The sequence below is a fragment of the Manacus candei genome, unplaced genomic scaffold (genome assembly GCF_025592945.1).
Source record: "Manacus candei isolate 608988 ecotype Guabito, Panama unplaced genomic scaffold, ASM2559294v1 h1tg000005l, whole genome shotgun sequence".
Classification (NCBI taxonomy): Eukaryota; Metazoa; Chordata; class Aves; order Passeriformes; family Pipridae; genus Manacus; species Manacus candei.
Genome location: NW_026138053.1, coordinates 4,927,709 through 4,949,828, shown reverse-complemented (window position 1 = coordinate 4,949,828; position 22,120 = coordinate 4,927,709). Strand labels below are relative to the sequence as shown.

Below are 22,120 nucleotides of genomic sequence, written 5' to 3'. Positions count from 1 at the left end.
TGTAATTTCAGGAGTCTGCAAGAGTGGGAATTAAGTTATGCCAACAAACTCTTTCTAGAAGATAAAAGCTTTTGAGATTATGGACTTGTAATTTTTCCTATTATTCTGAACATGAGATGGCAGCACTCTGGAATTACAAGATGTCTTTCTTTCCTGCAGACATATTTGTATCATGAAATATCTGGAAAAAAGAGCATTTTTAGATTGTTCTGAATTTTATTTCTAGAACCTTCAACATAAAAACAATACTTTCTAACAGGCAGAATAGTTTATTGTTGAAGGCACCTGGTCTCACTCTAGATTTGGCAAATATTTCTGGGTTAATCTGGGAGTTTGACAAAGAATCCTGCATGTTTGGATCAGAAAAGATGTTGCTTAAGTTTATCCCCCAATTTCTAATGCAGGGAATTGAAATACAATTGATCTTACACTGAGTATTTACAAATAATATTAGTGTCTTACTGTTGGAAAGCACAAGTGAGCACCAGAGTAATTTTTTCCTCTCTAAATTGTAAGATTTGGTAGTGGTCTTTCTTTTAGTAGTTAAAACCTATTTGAAGTAACCTTTGTGCACTCCTAGTCCAGATAGTACCATTACCTTTTGAATACCAATAGCAATCCATTCAATGTCTCTGTTGTCTCCTAGAAGGACTCCCCTGCTGCCACTCTCCCTGGAATGTTTGAAGTTTTATTGTCCTTCTCCTTAAAAAGCTATAGGAAGCCAAACAACTTTCAACAAGCACAAGCAGTGTATACATAGTGATGGACCAGAGATCTGACTTTCCAATAATCATCTGGAGTTACTTTTTGCAAGTCATTTTGGCTGTTTCTGATTCTGTTTCACTTTCCACCTTGTGTACCTTTCAACTCTGAGACCATTTGATTTGCACATGTGTACATTTCCTGCCTAGAAAAATAGACTAACCTTATTTATTTTTGCTCTAATGTATTATTTATTTCATAACCTATATCTAACTCATCATTGGTGCACGAGTCCTGCATATGCATTTCTCAATGTCTTTTCTTGTGCATGTGAAAGCTCTAGTACCCACCTAAAGGTGATTTTCATGAAAAAAAAAAAAGAAAATTCAGAAAAGTTAGTGACTTTTGAGTTTTTGCACAACCAGATGGGTTCATAAGTTAGAGAATGTCAGGTAGTCAGGCTACAAACATTTTCAGTTATGGAGTTGGAATAAAGAATTTGTCCATTTCCATGGGAAAGTGGCTGTGACACAGTGATTTGTTTATCTGACGTCCTGCAACCCCATTTGGGAGTAGGCAGGTGCAGTATTTAGAAAGAAAAAGCTCTCCAAGAACAGCCTGAGGTCTACAGTTCTTGCACGGAGACCCTTCAGCGGGTGTTCCCATCAGTAAATTGGCTTGTGTTCAAAATACGAGGAAAAGTTGAGGTTTACTATCCATGACACCAGGCTGAGCTGCCTGGAAAGTAATCTTTTACTTGATGTTTTTATGATTTCCGAAATAAAGCTTAAGCTTTCTGGTGCAAGAGTCGTTCTTGTGAGAGGATTCTTCTTAGAATGAAGGTACCTTTATTCTAGAAGAACGTTGATGCCGCTAGTTTATTTTGAAGTGACGGCAGAGCTATTTCTCCTGGCCTTTCCTTTGCAAAAAACTTCCCAAAAATGCTGAAGGGGAGGGTGATTTCTCACAGAAATGTGCACAAACCCCCAACATTCCAGCAACTGTCTGGAGAGAGGGATGAAACAAGCTCTGATGTCGAACCCCTTCTGCTGTAAGCTCGTATTTGAGAGACGCTTTGACACTATAATATAGGGTTGCAAATTGGAATTGCAACACCCTGCAATTGGGCCAAGTGATGAAGCAGCACAATAACTGCTTGCTTGATCTTACCACTCTCTCTTTAATGTGCACGTAAAAGACACCAGGAGCCTTTCCAGGCATCTGTCGGGGTATTTGATGCTGTGAGATAGGGAACTGTAGTCTGTGTGTGGTTGGGATGGGGGGGTGTGTGTGTTTTACCAGTATTTTATATAGTGTGGTAACTACAGGGCAAAGTTTCAGCTTTTAAAACAGTTGGTTTTGTTTATTTTTAAAAGCTTATAAAAATAATAATCGAGCTGGTGGATTATTACAGAGAATGCAGTTCTTATGCTCTTGTCACAGGAGTTTCATAGGTAATTGGTCTTGACCTGTATGTCATCTTTAATATTTCATTTGCTCCAGAACATTATAACTCACTTCCTTTAAGACGATTGCTGTGCTTTTTACACAGCTAAACTTCTGTTTAACCTTGCTATGAGAATGTGACAGTAGGCTAGTTCAGACAGGTTAACATTCATTTGGTAACCAGGCTGCTTAATCAGCCTGCTTCAACCTGCAGCAAATTAAATCTTTGTGAGTTCTAGCAGACAAGTGATATAGTCATTCTGAATTACGTATAAAAAATAAATGGGGTATTTTCAGTGCTCATGGCAGTAAATGAAATTTAGGGTTTATGATTTATTCTTGGATTTTTGTTGAGGATGATTGAAATGTATTTTACCTTACTGCTTATAATGTAAGTCTTTCATTCTGTACCCTGCAAAAATACTAATAAGCTTTATAGGATCTAGAAAATCTCTTTCTGTCCTCTCTGTGTTTCTTCTGAAAGAACCAATAGAAACAATATTTTAAACATACAGTCAGAACTATTGTTCTTCACTTCGCTAAGAATTGTACAGCATCAAGTATTTTGTCACTGTCAAAAATTAATCAACTATCTTTATTTAAAAGCTATTCACATTGTAAAATCAAACCATGTATTATCAAGATAGGGCTTAGGTGCTTCTGAGCCAGTGCTGTTTCTGTTGGCACTGGTTCCTGAACATCCCTCCTGTCTGTGCTGACTGCAGCTTCGCCAGCACTGTTGGGTTTGTGTGTGTGTCCGTATGAGAAACGTGGCATGCACCCTTGACATTTATAGTGACCAAAAAGGAGATGAAATGTATTTTTTAAGTTACCAATGTGATTGTGTCTGTTGCAATGTCCGCAGATAAACTGTTCTTTCAAAATAGTTTTTTTTTTTCAAGATGACTTAACTGTTGGGTTTTTTTGTTGTTGTTTTTCTGGCTTCTTTCCTTATGTTTGTTTAAATAATTCAGTCTTCTGCAGTGCAGCCTTTAGTTTAAATCTCAAAACAACCTTAAAAAAACCCAAAAACCAACCTTCAGTTGACACTGTGGCTTTAATAAATGATTATTGTTGTTTTGTAGATGACTCTTGCTGCATCGGGGCTGACTTTCCCTTGCCATCGACTTACAGTTGGAAGAAGGTCTTCACCTGTACAAACGAGGGAGCAGTCAGAGGAGGTAAGAACATCATCTTTATTTTACCAGTATACTCCAGGAAGAAGCAGGGAAACCTCATTTTGCAGTAGTCACCATCCCTTGTGTTGTCAACTATGTCAATAAAATTGCATCTTTAAACCATCAGTTTACAGTTCCTGTAGCACGTAATTGTGGCAAAGTAAGGAACTGGGTAAATGACTCATTGAAGAAAGAAAAGAAAAAGTAATCAAATCACAGCAAGATTGAAAAATACTCCAAATTAAATAGAAGGTTGAAACGTGTATTTTTAGTGTTAGCAGAATGAGATGTTTTCAGACTGTATAAACTCCTGTTTCATTGTTCCTAATTATTATTAGTTTAGGTTAAAATTTCCATTACCTTTATTGTACCTTAAAATGAATTTAATATATATTCATAAGAGAGAACTGTGAGGTATGGTCAGGATACAAGACTGGATATATGGTGTTGGGTAGTTGTTAAAAGTTAGAGGATGGTCAGACAACACTGTTCTAGCTATACCTGAACAACTTAGCAGGTTAGATAAATGGTTATTTTTTTATTCCTGAGATCTACCAGCATAACTGTGTATCATTGTTGCTTTACTCTTCCAAAATGATCTGACTTTGTTCACCTTGTAGATTTTTTTTTTGTTGACTAGTTAGTAAATGTTCTTTATTTGAAGTCTTTTTTGTGTAGCTGTTGTAGAGAGAGATCCTGTGTGTTTGGAGCTCTTTGCTCCTCTTGTGATCACTCAGGTAGAGCTGAAATCCCATGTTCCGTAATACCCTTCGCTGCACCTTCAGCAGTTCATGTAGGTTTTCTCTAGTGTGCTATCACTGTAACTTGTAGGTCAAGCAGAGCTGGAATACTTGTTCATGAAAAGAAGTCAATTTAGAAGCAGGTTAAGTTTGAATTATTGAAACCAAGGTTTTTCTGAGCTGTTCTGTGTTTCAAAGGACATGAGATCCAAAAGATCTCATGGGAGGGAGATGAGACCGTAGCTCTTCGCACAAAAACATTGATATTTCTCCTTTGTATTGGTATGCCAAATACCAATGTGAAAACCACCATTGTGTGGCTTTTCTCATTCTTTCTTATGCAGTTACACCAACTGTAGTACCATTAGATGGAAAACAGTATGAACTTTGGATAAAATTTGCTCAACTCTGGGTATGCAGAGAAAGTTCCTTCATTCTTTACTAATGCGTTTTGTCACATAATACTGCTGTCAACCAGACTACTGCTAAAAATTAGATCTTGTTTATAAAAAGCAGGGTGATAATGCTGTATAAAATAGTAAAATAAAATGCAGTTTATTGTGTTTTTGTAGAAATGCGTAAGTATTTTTCCCTGTATATGTATTGTGTGTTTCACTGAAGATGATGTCTGTAATAGAAGCTTACCATGGATTTTGTTGGGTTTTTTTTATATAGCAATGCACTGACGTTCATATGGTTAGTGATAGTGATGGAGATGACTTTGAAGATGCTACAGAGTTTGGAGTTGATGATGGAGAAATGTTTGGAGTAGCATCATCTGCCTTGAGGAAATCGCCAATGAGTAAGAGTTGACAGTTAATTTGCAATTAACTGGTCTTTGTACAGCAGTAGTGAAGGCAGAGAGGTGTGATGAGTCTGCAGAACAAGAAATAGGAAAGTATCTTTTGACAGGAATGTTAGAATTGTTTGAGTATCATGTCTAATGACTGTATCAAATGAAAACACTGCAGACATAGTTGGCAACTCACAATATAGTGGGTCAAGCCTTTCAAGCCAGTCCTTTCATTTTAATATATTAAAGTATGTCCACAGTGTTAGCTCAGAACAAGTGATATATCACATTACACTGGACCTGAGGATTTTACTGTTTGGAAAACCTGAATATATTCATGAGACCCTCTGGAAATTTCATGTCTTTCCAAAGGTTCATAGTCTATAGTCTTTCATTAAATTTATATGGTCAGTTGGTAACCACTTCAAGTAAGGTGGCAACATGAAATGTCTATGAAGCAACTGAGTTTGCATATTACAACCTGCTTCCATAAGGATGCATTTAATTTATATTTTTCATTTTTTTAAGTGCCAGAAAATGCTGAAAATGAAGGAGATGCCTTATTACAATTTACAGCGGAGTTTTCTTCAAGGTAACCTTAGTCTATTAACTGTGCAATTCTTGTTACAAACTAAGTTAAATTTAGTAAATAATAAAAATAAACCAAATGCACATATTTTCATGTGGGATTATAGCATATTTATACATCCTAATGTAATTTATTTTAATTTGAACTTTGTCAGAGCTGCTTCTGAAATAAAATTATTTCTCACTCCAAGTTAGAGTGACAGATTCTTGCCTTATTTATTTTGCTATTAATTAGTATCATTACTTAATTATGTAAAGGTCATAAGAATGATAAGGACTCTGATTATGTATAATAATTTTATTATACACAGGAACAGAAAAGATGAAAATTATTAATATTGAAAAATATATAGAGTTACATTAAGAGTTTTCACAATAATGAAGTTGTTGGGTAAATATCTATTTTTAAAAAACATAGAAGTGCTGGTTTTTTAAAACTTTTTAGTACCAAATCATATATTGCTAAACAGTTGCCATGTTTCACTGAACAGGTAGAAGCTGCAAAGTAATGCAAAATTTATATGCCTTCTGTTTTCACTCCTCTGTGATGATGTTATGTATGTGAGATGCATTAAAGTGTAATGCAAGAATAGCCATCAGTTAACCTTTAATGAGAGGAAATAAATTGTGATTGGAAATTGTGTAGAAAATTGTATAGAACTTACAGTGTGCGAATAGAAGGTTTTTATGATAAAATTTGTAACGTAATAGTTTGTTACTTTGAGCTTTTGAATGTTGGCTTCTAAATATTTCCCTTCTGTCCTTTAGAAGTGTAATACTTCATCTTTCTAAAGATTTAACCAGTGCATTATATTTACAGAATATGTGAAGTGGTAGAATATTGAAATTACTTATTTTCGTAATTAATCCATTAATTGGAAATTTTGTCTCAAATAGATATGGTGACTGCCATCCTGTTTATTTTATTGGATCATTAGAGGCTGCTTTTCAAGAAGCCTTCTATGGGAAAGCTAGAGATGTAAGTGTGTATTAAAACTACTTTATCTAATATAGTGGGGAAATGAAAATCACCTTAAGTGTTTCATCTTTATTTTTTAAAAAGCTGAACTACATTTTTGAGTTATCTTGGGTTTATTGTTTGGGAAAGGTTGTACTAATTCAATTGACTGACTAAAATACTTACCTTGGGGGTTGTTGAAGTTAATCATTCGGGCTGTATTTTTATTGGAGTCCTTTAGTTGTTAAAGTTACTCTTTTTCTTCCCCCCTTCACTATTCTTCCTGAAATAATGGTGTCCTAGCACCAGATAACACTGCCTGCGAGTCTTGTGGTTGACAAGTTCAGTGTTGCATGTTGGTAACTCCTTTGAAGAATGGCTAATGAAATTGTAAATTTAAATTGAAAGGTCTCTGAAATACAGTGTGCTTTTTTTTCTTTCTTTGTACAGCCATTATCTGCCAAGTAAGTTCCAGTACCGAAGGTTTGGTTATTTAGTTTTTCTGTACATCCAACTAGGCATCTCAAGTTTCTGTTATTCCGTGCACAGTTTTAAAATCAGTATTTTAATAAAATTAGAATGGGGATAGTTTATTTAAGTTTTGGTGACTTGATTTACTAAGGAGAAACCCAAAACCCTGCATAATTAAGCACAGATAAAGCTGAAACACAAACAAGAAAATCGTGCTGTTTAAATTTACTTTTGTTTTCTTGGTAGATGTTCAGTTTTAAAATGAAGAATGTTATGGCTTCCTGTAGTTATTCATATTGGAGGGGGAACTATGTTATTTTAGGGGCTGTTCTGATAAGTGTGCAGTGTTATGGATCCATACAGTATAACTGAAGTTAACACATACTTAACACTCAAAGTTTAGTCAATATTTTCATGTCTTTGCACAGATTTCAGAGCATAAATGTATACCTAGTAATTCAGTGGAAAAGTATTAATTTATAATAATTTGTTAAAGTGGACCTTAATGCATGTTTAGAAAAAAAATCATATGAATTCAACAAGGAAAAGGTTTGAATTGGGAAGTTCCCTTTGTATCATTTAATCACAAATAATTGGCAGTGTATCAATGTAATAATGGACAAAAGCCCATTAAGAACTTACATAAATAGTTTGATCTCTATAAACCTGATATTAATGCAGTGCAGTTGCTTAGGTTTTTAGTACTCAAAGTACTTCCTATACTACTTACACAACACATCTGAAGTTCATGTCACCTTACATTTCTAATATTTTGAGATGTGTTCAGACCAGATCCTCATCATGATAAAGTTATGTATTTGTATATTTAGGAAAGTATTTTTTTGTTTTTGTTGTTTGGATTGCGTGGTTTTTTTCTGAATAACATTTTTGAAAGGTCTCCCTCCCACCTACCCTACAGAATGGCATTATTTTTATTGTAACATTCTGACTTTAAACAAAGATATGAGAATGTGTAAATACCATTTATTTTCACTGCTTTTTCCTGTTACAAAGTAATTTTTTCTGTACTGCCTCCTGGAATGCATAATTGAGGAAAGGGATACATTATTTTATATTTTTATAATTGCATTTCATAAAATAATTAAATATGTATATCAGTATTAAAAAAAAAAGCTTAGGAGAAATTGCAACCCGTATGTCTTGTCTTCTAATTTATACTATGGAGGGCACTTAATTTTACCAGGGCAACAGATGAGCTTCAGGCACCAGCATTCTTCACTTGAAGTGAGAAATTGAGTTCCAAGAGTAAATAAAAACAAGATTGAAGGTTTAAATCCTCTACTAGGCTTTTTGAACTTATATACTCATTAAATGTTTATTGGAGTGGTGGGATTACGAAGGATTTGGGCAGCTTCATCAACTGGTATATACTTAATCACTAAGTAAAACACTACATTTGATAGAGTGTTTCTCACGATGCCACACTCAATCCATCTTAATGAAAACCGCTTCAAACTGATTTAATTTGAGAGCACTTGGCAGCTTGAGTGCTCAAAGATCTTAGCCTTTTCTTGACAAATTCTCAATGCTGTCCAGAGCAGAAGGTGCACTCTACAGTTCAGGTCTAGTGAGAGAGCCATCAGCTCTGTTTCAAATCTATACTGTGGATACTTTTTCCCCTCAAAACCCATTATATATAAACTTGAAGCTTTTTTTTTCAGGAATATTTTGATTTGGGCTATTTTAAGAAAATTAACTTACGTCAGAACATATGTTTTGAATGCAGAATATGAGTTAAAATTGTTTTTAAGAAAATAGATAATTCTGTTAAATCTCAATGTCTTTTCATTAGAAAGGATGATAATTCACAGTTATTTAAGAAAATGTTATTTGAAAAAAATACCATGTAAAAAAAATTTAGGTGTTTGTTACCTGTGTGTTTGAGTCATTAGACAGTGAAAATTAACTTAAATGATGGGTATCTTTTTCCCTTTAGAGCAGCTGCTCCCACAGCAGTGCCAGTTTTTGGTAGGAGAGATGGAATGAGATCAAATGTAGCCCTGCTTTAAAACCTGTATCTCTCTTTAGCACAAAAATATAATACCAAAGATACAGAGCTTTGCCTTTAACAACCAGAGTCCCTGGTAATGAAATCCCAGGTATCTCCTGCAACCTGATAGTTAAAGGGCATTGTGTGTTCATTTCCAAGGCTTATTGTACATATATATAAAGCAAGAAAATATTTTCCTTATATTTTTTTTAATTGGGTCAGGAAGAGAAAGTGAGACAGAGGTTTAATAAATTAACAAATAAGCTGGTTTTTTGTGGAAGTCTTACCCTCTACCTATTGTACCAATTAGAAACCAGCATTTCTCTACATCAATTTCTGAAGAACGATCTTACTCTTGCTCAAGTAGCTACAGTGCCACAGGTATTCCTACACCAATGCCATGGAAGAAATTTTTTAATGAGCATGTTTTAAAAAGATGTTTGGGGGAGACTTCCTTGTGCCTGAAAGCAGTTTGTGGGTGTCTGGTGCTTTGAGACATCAGGGGGTTTATCTTAACTTAGGGTAGTGTTGTTATTCATACTGGATCTTAATGGCTATATTGAATCTCACTGAACTATATATATGAATAATACTGAAGTATTTTCTTTTACTGGAGCTTTTTTGCCTTTTCATTTTATAGGTGGTTGCTACTCTTTTATTATGAGAAAGAATAAAGACATTACCTCTGCCTTTTCAGCTCTTTTCTTTATATACCTCTGTCAGCTCACCTCCTGCTCCTCTCTCAACCTTTCTGTCCACTGACTTTTAATAAATATGTGAAACATCTCTCTTAGCACAGATTGGTATTGTCACCTCAATATATATTCCTGCATGGCAGAAAATGAACCGTGTTTTTCTTCTCCTTGAGTTCTGTCTTTTAGGTTCAATTTAGTGGCAGCACCATCCCTCTCACATATGAGTTCTTTATTTCCTGAAAACCTAGAAGAACGTATGCTCCTTCCATGATTTGCCATGTTCAAATAAAAGCTCTTTTTTTGCTTTTTTTTTTCCCTTAGTAGTAGCAGAATTTTCCTTCATACGGGGCTTTCTATAGTATTATTTTTATCTGTGTAACTCAGAAAAGTGTCCCTTATTTCAGCTAATTAAGTATACTGAAATTACTACAGATTACAGGTGGAGAAATTACCACTTTACCAATTCTGATTAAACATAAATCACCTTAATCTACATGGGCTGGTTGAAACTGGAGGATAGATAGAGGAGTGTAACTGGGTTTTCAGGAAGAGGGAAGCACCTACACTATGGTAGATGTCAGTACATATGCTCCAATTAAGTCCCGTGTTAGTCACCTGCATTTTCTTTTCAGTCTTGCCTGATACGTGTTAGCAGTTCTGGCCTTTCATTCCACAGTTTATTTCTGAACTAGTGGATGATTATTGTTTCGAAATCTTTGCTACAACATAACAGCCTAGTTATGTGTGCCTACACACCCTTTATTCTTCATATCTGAAGAATAGCTTCATCTGAAGGGTTGCTCCTGGGTATGGGTCTCTCTTCAGCATCCTCTGTATTTGATATTAAATAATAGCAGGTTTTTTTAAATTGTCTGCCACACTCTACATTTCCTCTTCCTTCAGTCCTTGTGATTTATAGATCTTATTTGAGTTTGGTGTTAATTACTGAATTCTGTTTGCATTATGTAAGATATCACTACAAGTGCAATTGATTGAAATAGAGATACAACAGTATAATAGGATCAAATAGCTGGAAGATGAAAGTAGGCTAAATCAAGCTTTAAAACACACCTTTACCTGGGAGAGTGGTTTGAACACCTTACCATGGTTCCTATGGATTCTTCATCACTGATGGATTTTTGAGATTAGATGTTTTACTGAAAGGTAAAATTACAGAAAGATTAAATTAGGAATTAGTTTAAAGACATTTTATGCCATGTGTAATACAAAATATGAGATCAGAAGGTTGCATGGATCATCTCCAATTTTAGGAACCTATGGGGGTGCAATTTATTTCAGATCCACTTCTATAAGGTTAGAGACTGGTTAGTGCCCCTTGTTCTCTCTTGGGTTTCTGTCTCCTTTCCTTTGATTGGTGCAGGGGAATTAAACAATGCTTCTCTTCAGCAGGTTTTGCTCTGTTATGTGTAATACACAGACAAGGCTTCCTATGAATTTCCATCTGCCCTATTCCTACTTTGATCCTTTTTCAAAGTGGAGTAAATTCAGAGGTGTATTGCTTCGGTGTTAGAGAAGGTTTGCAGTCTGCTTAGGGAGAAAAGAATTGTGTGTGATAGGGTAGCTGATCCTGTGATCTCCAGGATCCACTTAGACAGGTGGATCACATTGTGCACTTCAAAGGTTTAAAGACTTGCAAATTTGTTTATTTGAATTAGCTCTCACAGCATAAAACTCAGGAAAACATTAAGGTCTTGATTTGTTAGCCTGCCACCTTGAGATAACATTCATGCCCCTGGCAGTTGTTGTTACATCATGAACATTTTTGTCTCAGTCATTACTTGAGCTTATAAACCTGAGATTCAAAGATAGCCATTCAGGTTTTGCTGACCCTTATGACTGTGTTGCTATTCCCATCCAAGTTCATATTCTTCTGAGGCATCTAAATTATACCAAGCTGGCTGAGAAGCTTGGAAATCCCATTACCCAGTGATATCAATTTAATCACCTCATGAAAGTCTATGTTTCTTTTTTGCCTCAGTGACAACTTTTCCTTCATTTCTTCTAATTCTGTACAAAGTGCATTAACTTTTCTGAAAGGAGCAGGAGTCTGCTGTACTTTGGATGACTTGGCAGAGAGGTTCTGTGGTGCCAGGCTACAGCCAGGAACACCTTGTCTCTCCGTGGGCTGCCCTGCTACAGTGCAGCATCCATCTACAGCCCACATTTCCTTCCAGTGTTCCAGGAATATTCCATCAACAGATCCAAATCAGGCAGGAGAGGTCTGCAGTGCTTCACTGCAAACACAGTGGTGGTGGAGCAAAGGAGCAGCAGCACTGCTGACTGTCTCATGCAGCCTGAATACAACAGAGGTTGCAGAAAAAATGCCTGAGATCTGGATTTTTTAACGTATTTATATAGTAAAGATGCTGAAAACAGTTAGGATCTCTTTCTTGTGGCCCTTTTTCCTTTGAAGGAACATGAAACCTGGAGCTTAGAGTTCAAGCTTTTAGGACCTGAAGTCTTACTGACATTGATGAGACTGACACTCCTGAGCATGTTTGTAAATTCAGGCCCCTTCTGAAAATTGCAGCGTATGACTGCCTGGTCTTCAGCATGCACATACTCTGAAAAACACATCCCTTGGTGGTTTAAGTTCCTGAAGTCCTAAGGCCTTTGGAAGTCCATCAGGTATTCAGTACTTACAACCTTTTTGGTATTCCATACCTTCGTAGGGACTAGTAAAAGTTCTTCCCCGTCGGATTTTTTTTTCTTGGTTTTTCATGCAAAGTGTATAACTTGTGAGTCATATTTTTGAGAAATCCAACACAGGACAGTCTAGTGCTCCATTAGTAGGCTTCTTTTATGGAGTTCAAGACTGTTCAACAGTTTTGTAAGCCTATTTTAATAGTATTGACTGAAAAACCCCCAGTATTAGTCATCATAGAATCCTAGAATTTACTCTGATTTTTCAAAGGCTTGAAATAAACACAACCAAAACTTGCTTTTAAATATATGCTACCATGGGGTAGTAAAATAAACAAACACAAAACCAAACCTGCACAACAACAGCAAAACCAACAAACTCCAGGCTGTGAGCCTTTTGTAATAATGCATTTTTCTAAGGAGGAAATACCCGTGGCTTCCACTAAGATTCTTCAAAATCAAATTTCAGCACTTCAGTTCCGCCTGCTACCTCTTTGCATTAGTCATAGCAATGTGCCTATGCTGCCCTTAACATTTGGGAAGAATTATCAGGCTCAAGTACAGTCTTTTATATGTGATGCAGTTTAGTCTTTGCACGGTGAGATTTGTTGATGCAACAAAAATTACATTGCCTTGGGAAGTAGCTCAGTGTAAACCTCCATTGTGTTTGTGCCTGTTCTGTTTACTGAAATTTGTCCCTAAATCTTTAAGCCTAAAACTGTACATATTTTGAAACATTCTGTTGTATGGAATCTCATATTTAACAGTTTCATGGGGTTGTTTCTTTGGAAGTAAAAGTGTTTCTCAAGAGCCTTTTTTTCTGTCTGCTCCCAGTGAAAAGAGGAGAGCAAAGCCATCCGCTTACCACAAAGCAGTGCCACCACAAAGGAAAGATTAAGGGTTTAGAGAGAGGTCAATGTGGGTTTTTCTCTAACTAAACACTTTCCTAAAGTTTCCTTGTGGAAAAAATAATGAAGTCATCTCAGAGTTTTTAAAGAATTTTTATTTCTTTTTCACCGTCTGCATTCGCTTGTCTTCTCAGCATGGATGTTTAATCTTTCTAGGCTTTGTGAATTGGTCCAAATGAATAAGTGGTGAGCTGTCTCTCTAGGAGCTAGAGGCTTATTCTAAGGCCCTAATCACTGAGTAAACACATCTTTGCCCTCCCTCTCTTACAACTGCTATATAATAGTCGAGATTCTAGCACAGTAACCTGGATATTGCAGGGATCGACGCTTTGAAATGCAGAACGGCTGATCCTCAAAAACAGACAGTGCCTGATCTTCCCCTGCCTCTTTCTTCTTTTTAAATTAAATATCACCACAGAAATGCTGTTTTATTGCATGATATTGTGCATCAGTGCCCTGGATTTTCAAGTTTAGTTTCAGTCAACATTGTTGGCTGCACTTATATGGATCTCTGCATGTTGGGCTTATTAATGGTCCTTCCTGGCACATGTGTACGTGGTTCTGAAGAACATTTAAATTAAATTAGACAAACATTAATGCAAATACTAATCCCTTTCCCAAAGTCTAATGTTCAAATGTATTCTTCCTTTTATAAACAGTCATTAAATTTTGTCCAAAGCCAGTGTATGAGATGAGAGCCATACAGGTTTTTTTTTACAAAGACAGCTTGTCTCAAAATCGCATCCTATGTCTTGCTGTATCAATACACACCAATATCTAGGGTTCAGTGTTACTACTGATGAAGAGATTTGAAATTACTTTAAATAAAAGTCTGAAAATAACATTTACCATATCATCTTAGCAAATATGTTCAAGTAGTATTTTAAAATAAAGTAAGTAATATATATATGGGTATGGGGGAATGGAAAACTGTAATTTTCTGAATTATATTTATAATTCATTGAATATCAGATACAGGTCCTTAACTAGATCATAGCTTCCTTGTATTTTTGCAGCCTGCTTTCTAGATTTGCATACACATAGACTGGCTTTTAGTTGAGACCACGTTTTGATCTGAGATTATTATGGGGACACAGCACAGCTCAGTGCTGCTGGCAGTGAAGCCTCCCCACCTCATATGGCTGGATGGAGAGCTGCCAGAACATCCAGCATATCACTTTGCAAGTTTGGGGTCTGTGGGCAGCTGTGTTCTTACTCATTTGCCTCTTTATTTGGCTGCAGAGGTAGTGATACACTGTCATTTTTTCAGGTTATTTATAATAATTTTATGTCATAGATGCTGTTCTATCAGGAGACGTGTTCCTTGCTCGGGGAATTGTTCCAAATGTTATCTTTATTGGGCAACAAGCCAAAAAAGTTCACCCATTTCTTAAGATAACTCTGTTAATAAGGTTTTTGGTTTTCATCAAATGTTGCCATTTTCATATTCTAAGCATATAATGTATTGTGTTTTGGTATCTGAAATAAAATATTGGGAAGCATTGAGAATATTTAAGGTTTTGGAGGGACGGACCATTTGACTTAGAATCTGCTGGGTTTTTTCCCCTATGTGTACACATTGAGATACTTCTTACCCTTGGTAAACTCCACTGGGTGTGCTAACACACGAATCTGCAGCAGCAATTTTAAATAGCTGAATAGCCTGAGGAAGTTTTCACTCATCTCTGATCATGTTTTTTCCAGAGAAAGCTTCTTGCTATCTACCTCCACCACGATGAAAGTGTACTAACCAACGTCTTCTGCTCACAAATGCTTTGTGCTGAATCTATTGTCTCTTACCTGAGTCAGAACTTCATAACCTGGGCATGGGACATGACAAAAGAAGCAAACAGAGCAAGGTAAGATTCTTTGAACTGTGAGTGGAGCAGCTTTTCTCTCGAGGAAGACCCTTATCTCTGGCTATCAAATCTTTTGTTGCTTGATATCTTTTTAAACTAAAAACTTCATGCTCAGCTGATCAGTGAAGCTTTGCTGAGTGATGTTCACTGAGAATTGGGTTGGCCTTGTTTGCGTTGCAAAGTGACTTCTTGTTCCTGTGCAGGAAAAAAATATTAGAAGAAATTACATCCTTTTGGTTTTGAGTTTATTTTCAAACACAGTTCTAGGAATGTGCCTTCACAGTTTTGCATTGCAGTGCCATAATATTGTATGACACTAACTGTGTGTATGTTGGTGTAACTGCATGAGAGCTGTCTGGGATAATAACTATTGTCGTTAATGAAAATCATATTTTAAAAATTACATTCATGTGATAAATTAGTATTAAAAACAGATTATGCAAAGAATTAAAAGCTTGTAATTCATATGAACTTTTTTGAACTACAGTTTTCTTACAGAACATTCCTTTGGTAATGTTCAGATATTTTGGATTTAATAGAATAGAAGCTATCCTGTGTCTTAGGCCATCATCTCACTGATGGGTAAAGATATGAAAACTGTAGATTCCACTTCCTTCTGCACCTTTTGTGTGTTACCAACAAATTTTCTTACTGTTATACTAAGACCTCTCTCTTAGTTACCAGTTGATCAGAATCTGCTGAAAATAATTATTTTATTATTATTATTATTACATTTATAAATCAGACTTGTTTGGTTTTTTTAACTTGGACCTTATTTCATCACTTTTATTTACCCAGAAGATGACCGAGTCTTGCCAGGATAATGTCTTGCGTATGTTATTATAATTAGAGTTATTCTAACTTTTAGCCAAAAGATGCAACAGTAATTTGGGCTGGAATAAGGTTGCCACTTCTTTACACAATTCCAGTGATTATCAAACAATTAAAATGATACATTTATGTTTCTGTCTCTTGTGGAGTTCTAGAATAGAGCATTAATACATTCTTGTTCTTAACTATGTAAATTATAGTTAATATTTCTTTGCTGAAAGTGAGCTTGGAGAACAGAACAATCTCTTTTTCTAATGCACTTTTTAAATGATGCTTGGGTTTCTCAGGAATTCCTCACTTGAATTTCTGTGTTTTGTCATTGGAGGGATCAGCAGCAATGTTTCTAGTTTAAGTTATTCTAGAGAAGAGTAAAAGATTATGGGAAAAAGCAGTTGCAAAAACAGATAAAAACTTTCTAAAAAAGAAACAAGAGAGGAAAAAGAAACATCTAGGTTCTTTCATGGGACCAAATACATAGACTGGGAAGTTGCTTAAGTCTTTTGGTATTGCCATTCATGGGCAGTAAGGAGCCTCCTCCTTTTCTTTTATCCCACAAGTTGGTGTAGAAGGAAACACTATTTCTAAACCATCTGTAGTGGCTAAGTTCAGTTGACTACCTGCTGTTCTATTGTCTGCTCCTCTATTTAATTCTCTAGTTTCTTTTATTTTACAATGACAAAAAATTGCAGTGTAGTTTCTTTTGAAAAACTGTGTTTGAGGGTTTTTTTATGACTGACAATCAACAGCCATGTAATTGCTTTGTTGTGTTTTACTAAAGAAATCTATTAAGTAGCACAACTTTGATACACTAGTAATAAGAGTTTGCAGGTTACACAGACACCTGTGGTGACCAAAGCGACAGAAGCTGCTTGTTAGAAAGAGCCTGTACAGCTGTGTCCTATTAACTCCTTATGACACTTCTTAAAACACAAAATAAAGGGCTTGTTTAAGGCTTTATAGCTATTCTCAGTGAACCTACTCACCGATTGTGCTGGACGATAGGGTTTTTAAACCTTCATTTTTTTGCTTTCTATTAACAACAACAAAGAAACTGTCATATTAACAGTGAGGTCAAAAAATAGTGAGGGGTAAACAAGGCATGCTGGCTCAAATTAGAATAATTTCTCTGTTGTGTTTAGTGTCACATCCTGCTCCTTGGACTGTGATTTCTTCAGAGGGGGCATGATGCTTCCTTCTCCCTTTGGAAAGTGCCAGTGCACTGTGGGCATTCCCATAAATAAATACTGAGTCCCTCTGTTTAATTACTGCCCTTCATGATGTGACACAGTGACAGTGGTCTTGGAGCCCATTCTGTTTTGTATCCCTATGAATACAGTTAAATGTAGCTTTTTATTTGAATGGTGAGAAGACAAGAGCAACAGCAGAAGGAACTGCATTTTGCGTGCTGGTGTAGACCAAGAGCAGTTCATTTGTGCTCTTACAATTGCATTGTAAAATAGCTGGAAAAACCAGGGTAGGATGGCAGAGGAATCAGGTCCACTTGATTTACAGCAGTCAATAAGGATGCCTCAATGTCAGTAGTAAAAGGCATGTTTTCAGTACTGTACCATGGCATAAATAAGTTCAAACAGATATAAAGACTTTCCTCATATAAGCCAAAAAAATCTTCTAAATATTGTGAGCTATAGATGTCATTTTATTCCCAAACTAGTCCTAATAGATGTTTCCATTTTTCTCATTAATGAAATGGGTGTCTATCCCGAACACCGTAGAACAAAACCAGCTCCAAAATCTTGTCATTTTCCCATTTTAATGTGTTTCTTGGCTGATACTGATATAGGAATGAATCCTATAGCTTTGAATCCTGCATTGCCATACACAAGCGCTTTTCATCTGGAATCTTTCAATCTTCAACACCCATTCCAACACAGTGAAGAGAGTTCTGTAGGCAGGACTAGAAGTCAAGCACTGTGTGCAAATACCAGGTACCTGTTAGCAGTACTGCAAGAACATAAGAGTTATGACTTGGGGAATCAGATTTTTAAATAATTCAGACTGCAGCCACTCAGGACTGTTACTTTGTCAAAATGAATAAGAACTCTAGTTAATACAGTTAAGAGGAAGTATTGTTTTGGCTTCCACAAGTTTTAATTGCCTCTGACATAAGGTTTGCAGGAAAGGGAGCACTGAGTAACTCCTGTGATTATTAATCTTTTCATTAATCATAATAAAGGGGACAAATTAATATAATAAAAGAATTAGCCTTCCTGTTTTTTGTAATACTGTTAAGGAACCTACATGAAAGCTTTATCCCCTGTAGCGTAGACTTTAGTTTAGACTTTAGTGAGCATATGTTTGGAATATTCTTGTAATTTGTTATTCATGATCAAAGGAGGAAAAAAAGCCACAAAGCTACATGTATATCTTTTACTTAAGATCTAGTTAAATTCCACTGGATATTTGTATCCAGGAAAGATATGTATGGATATATATATTACTATGAAAGATATATAGTAATATATATATCCATACATATGTACCTGTACATGCCTTACACCTAACGTTGTACACATAACATCTACAAACATAGATCATGGATAATATTAAGAGATTTCCAGCATACATAGTGTTTACCAAGCAAAGCAAAGCCAAAACTGTAAGACAGTGACTCGAATGTCTGTAGCAGCTTTTTTGCTTTTGATATCATTGCCCTTGGGCGCCGGATTTCAAGGCGTTGCCAACTTTTCTCAGCTCTGATGACAGGTACTTGTTAGTTTTTATGTTCAGACGATAGTTTTTCACTTTGCTTAAGCTTAGGAAAGAATTAATTCACTAAAGCTCTTCTCAGCAGCAGGTTGTCTTCACCTGCAATTTCCGTCATCAAGTAATTAGCCATATTCACAGTTGCTGACCCTTAATACTAACCTACTGAATGATGCATGCCTGGATGAAGACCAGTTGACCATATTACTCCAGCTCCCCAATCCCATTTGATCCTTCAGCAAATATATTGCAGGTGTGGGGTCTCTGAGAGCTGGATGTGGTGAGTTAATTTCTCACTGTCTCTTCAGGAGTGACCGCAGATTCTGTATATGTTGCTTGCAGAACTGTTGGATGTGTTCTTTAGGCACTAAATCCCTAACGGGTTTCACAGAACGGTGTGAAAACCTTTTCCATTGTATTCTGCAATATTTTATTTAATTTACTTTAATAGCAGTACAGTGCCAGTCAATAAAAACAGGTCAAAAGTCTAATTAATGTTTTAAAAATAAAGGTTCTCAAACACCAAGCGAGTTTGTCATTTTCTGTATGGCTTGTTTTGAGGAGGAAGAGGAAAGAAGGTGAGGAAGGAACCCTTCTGTTCCACGATTACATCCCACCCGCTCATTTTCTCCTTTTCTCCTTTGCTTTTGATTTTAGTGGCGGTCTTAACAGAATGTCAAGATCAATTTGCAGCATGGTTTAACTCAAGGTTTTCATTCTGCCAGCAGCAATTGTCCTAACGAACAATGCCATGTGTTCTTGTAACTTCAGAAGCTTTTAGAAGGCTCCTGGCAAGGGCAGCATCTAATGACTTTATTAGTGTAGGGTTTCAAAATGGGCTCAGTAATTGTTCGCATCTCTTTGTCATTTAGTCATAATTACCGCATAGTATTGTTTGGGGTTGCACTTGTGAATAGTTTCCTAATAGCACTGAAACGAACTAAAAAAGGAAAAGGATAAAAGGTGATTGTCTCTTTAGATAGAGAACAAAACAGCCTGTATATAGATGATGGTTAAACTGTTTATTATACACCCACCAGAAAAGGTAAACTATCCCCGCTTAAATATTTATGTGCTTCAAGGTAATTTCATATTAGTAATCTAAAAATGTCCAAATTTGGAAAATAAAAATCAGCAGAGAAGGCATTTTGATCTGGTCCTGATTAGTAAGATATGGATGTCTATAACATTCAACTATAAATAGAAAGCAGCCTCTCTGATGTTATCAGAGAGGTTTTCAGTGCATCAGTTTATATGCCTATAACAATGTTTTAAGGTCATCTGAAAAAAAAAGCAGTATTAAAAGCACAGGAATTAAACTGATACATTTGTAAGCATGTTTTAAGTCCCCACTATAAAACCAATTCCCAAAGAAAGTTCTGTCCCACTGTTCTCAAGCTCCAGCCTATCTGATTAAGCTTCTTGAGCAGAAAAGGTGAAATAAAACTCTGTAGTGTCCTGTGCCAAAGAAGTGTCCTGTTCTGAAGGCAGAAAAGGTATAAAGACAGACTTGTTGGACTGTTTTGAGAAAGGATCTGGTCGTATTCTCTTACTGCTTGGTCCTTATGGTGTATTTGTGCAGTTGTTCTTCCTATTTGGAGACCTTCATTGACCCTATGGAGTTGCATTTTGCCTGTCAGGATGAGTCTTTGATTTGTGAAGATTAATCTGAATTCTCTGACTGACTTCCAATATGCTTGTAGCTCCTCCCACTTTACTAACATCTGTAAAGTAATTGAACACACACTCTGTTCTTATCCAGGCTGTTATTAAATCTACTTGTAGCAAGCTTTGGATATTCCTTAGCAAATCGTGTATTACATTCCTTTCTAATTTGAATTTGGCTGCTTTATCCATCTTTAAAACATGCCTTTTATCTGTTGCTCGTTCCCCCTTGTGTTTGAGGCAACAGTTACCACTTTACCAGTGGGTAAGGCAATAACTGTATTATGGAGACTGTGGAGGCCTTATTTGAATATGCCAATTCAGGATCTCAGCTTTTATTCTTTTAAAAATGTAAATACCCAATAGAAAAATGGTATTTTTACATTAACATTTTAATGAGTCTTATGTTGACTTTGCACAGTATATAATCATTATTAAAAATAATCAGAAATCTTGCATATTTAATACTCATAATTGTTTTCTTCGTGTTCAACAATGAAGGTACATTTTTTTGAACCCATTTCTGAAGTGTTAAAGTTTCTTCAAGTAGGGTTAACTTCGTGAATTATCTGGCCATAAATAAATTATGCTTTTTTGGCCCAAAATCATCCTGGTTGTGTACTGAATGCCAGTTCAGACTGGAAGAGAACAGGTTGTTTAGAAGGAGTTGTCAGATTTTTCTGCTGCTGCTGCTGCTTTTTAAGGAGGACTTTAGGCTGAGGTGATAAAGCAGAAAACATCTCCAGTGCAACCTTCCTGTTAAAACCTCCCTTGCAAGAAGCATAGAGGGCACCATGTGCCAAAGGGCCTCATATTAGGAGGAAACTTTTCCAAAGTTTTCCTACCAGTATAAAAATAAAAAGTAACTACAGGAATTTATATGAGTAAGACTGTAACAGGTCTCTGTAATTTGTCTTGGTATTGAAAATAAAAAAAAATTTATCTAAAATCCTATGCATTTTTAAAATTTTTATCCTAATACATTTTTCCATACATTTGAGAGCTGATGACTCCTCGCACAGGTTATCTCTAAGTGCACGTGGAGGGGTAACTGCTGTGCAGGGATCAACAACTCCCCAGATTAACATCTTCATGGCACCAGAGTAATTTTTCCTGTGTGCCACTTTTAACTGCAGAGTGAACTATGTCTAAGAATTAACACCTGTTCAACCTACATTTAAGAAATAAGTTTGTAATTCTTTTTAGGGTTTGTTTCTGTATTTGTCAACCCGTGCTCAGTGTCTGCATTTGTTCTGTAGCTTTAGCTGCTGGTTTCATTGATAGTGAGGCATGAAAGAAATGATGCTGTCTGCCAGAACTGTTACTTTTCTTCATGGACTTTATTCTTGTAGCTTTGGAGAATATTTTGAGGCAGATTTTTCCTTCATAAAGTGCTTTTTTACCTTTCTCATACTTCTCCCTCCTTGAATTTTTCTGTAATTTTAAAATTAGAGAACTAGTAGTATGCCATATGCCCTCCCTTTCTGGCAGCATTCCTCTATTTCCACTGTTGGTTGGAGATCACAGTAATCCAGCATGTTGTGGAAGACGGTTTTCCCTGGAGGGACATCTGGCTCTTTGATGGACTCCGCAGGCAGTTCTCTTGGCAGCTCTGGAGATGCCACTAAAAGATCTGGCACACTTCTGTTCAGATGAAAGTGAGAAAATCCCTTGTTAGTGATGTACAGAGTAAGATACTGGTTATTGCACGAAATTGTTTTGGTCCTACTCCCATACTTCTAGTTGTAAATATTAGCACAGAGGAGTTTTTTTACGTGGTTACGAATGTGGAATACAGTTAAAAGGTCTGCAAATACAGAATCAGTAAAGGCAGAAAAAGAAAAACAGTTACAACATTAGTTAAGTAGCTTCAAAATCTCTTAAAAG

At 36.1% G+C, this 22,120-nt stretch overlaps 1 protein-coding gene across 1 annotated transcript in view; it reads left to right on the top strand.

The window, feature by feature from the left end:
* FAF1 (Fas associated factor 1) overlaps positions 1 to 22,120 on the top strand; it is a 156,097-nt gene that overhangs the window by 99,109 nt on the left and 34,868 nt on the right. The window contains exons 9-13 of the mRNA XM_051799726.1: positions 3,234 to 3,329; positions 4,742 to 4,868; positions 5,388 to 5,451; positions 6,345 to 6,426; positions 14,859 to 15,013. Coding sequence (XP_051655686.1) covers positions 3,234 to 3,329; positions 4,742 to 4,868; positions 5,388 to 5,451; positions 6,345 to 6,426; positions 14,859 to 15,013 — 524 coding nt within the window. The remainder of the gene's footprint in view (positions 1 to 3,233; positions 3,330 to 4,741; positions 4,869 to 5,387; positions 5,452 to 6,344; positions 6,427 to 14,858; positions 15,014 to 22,120) is intronic.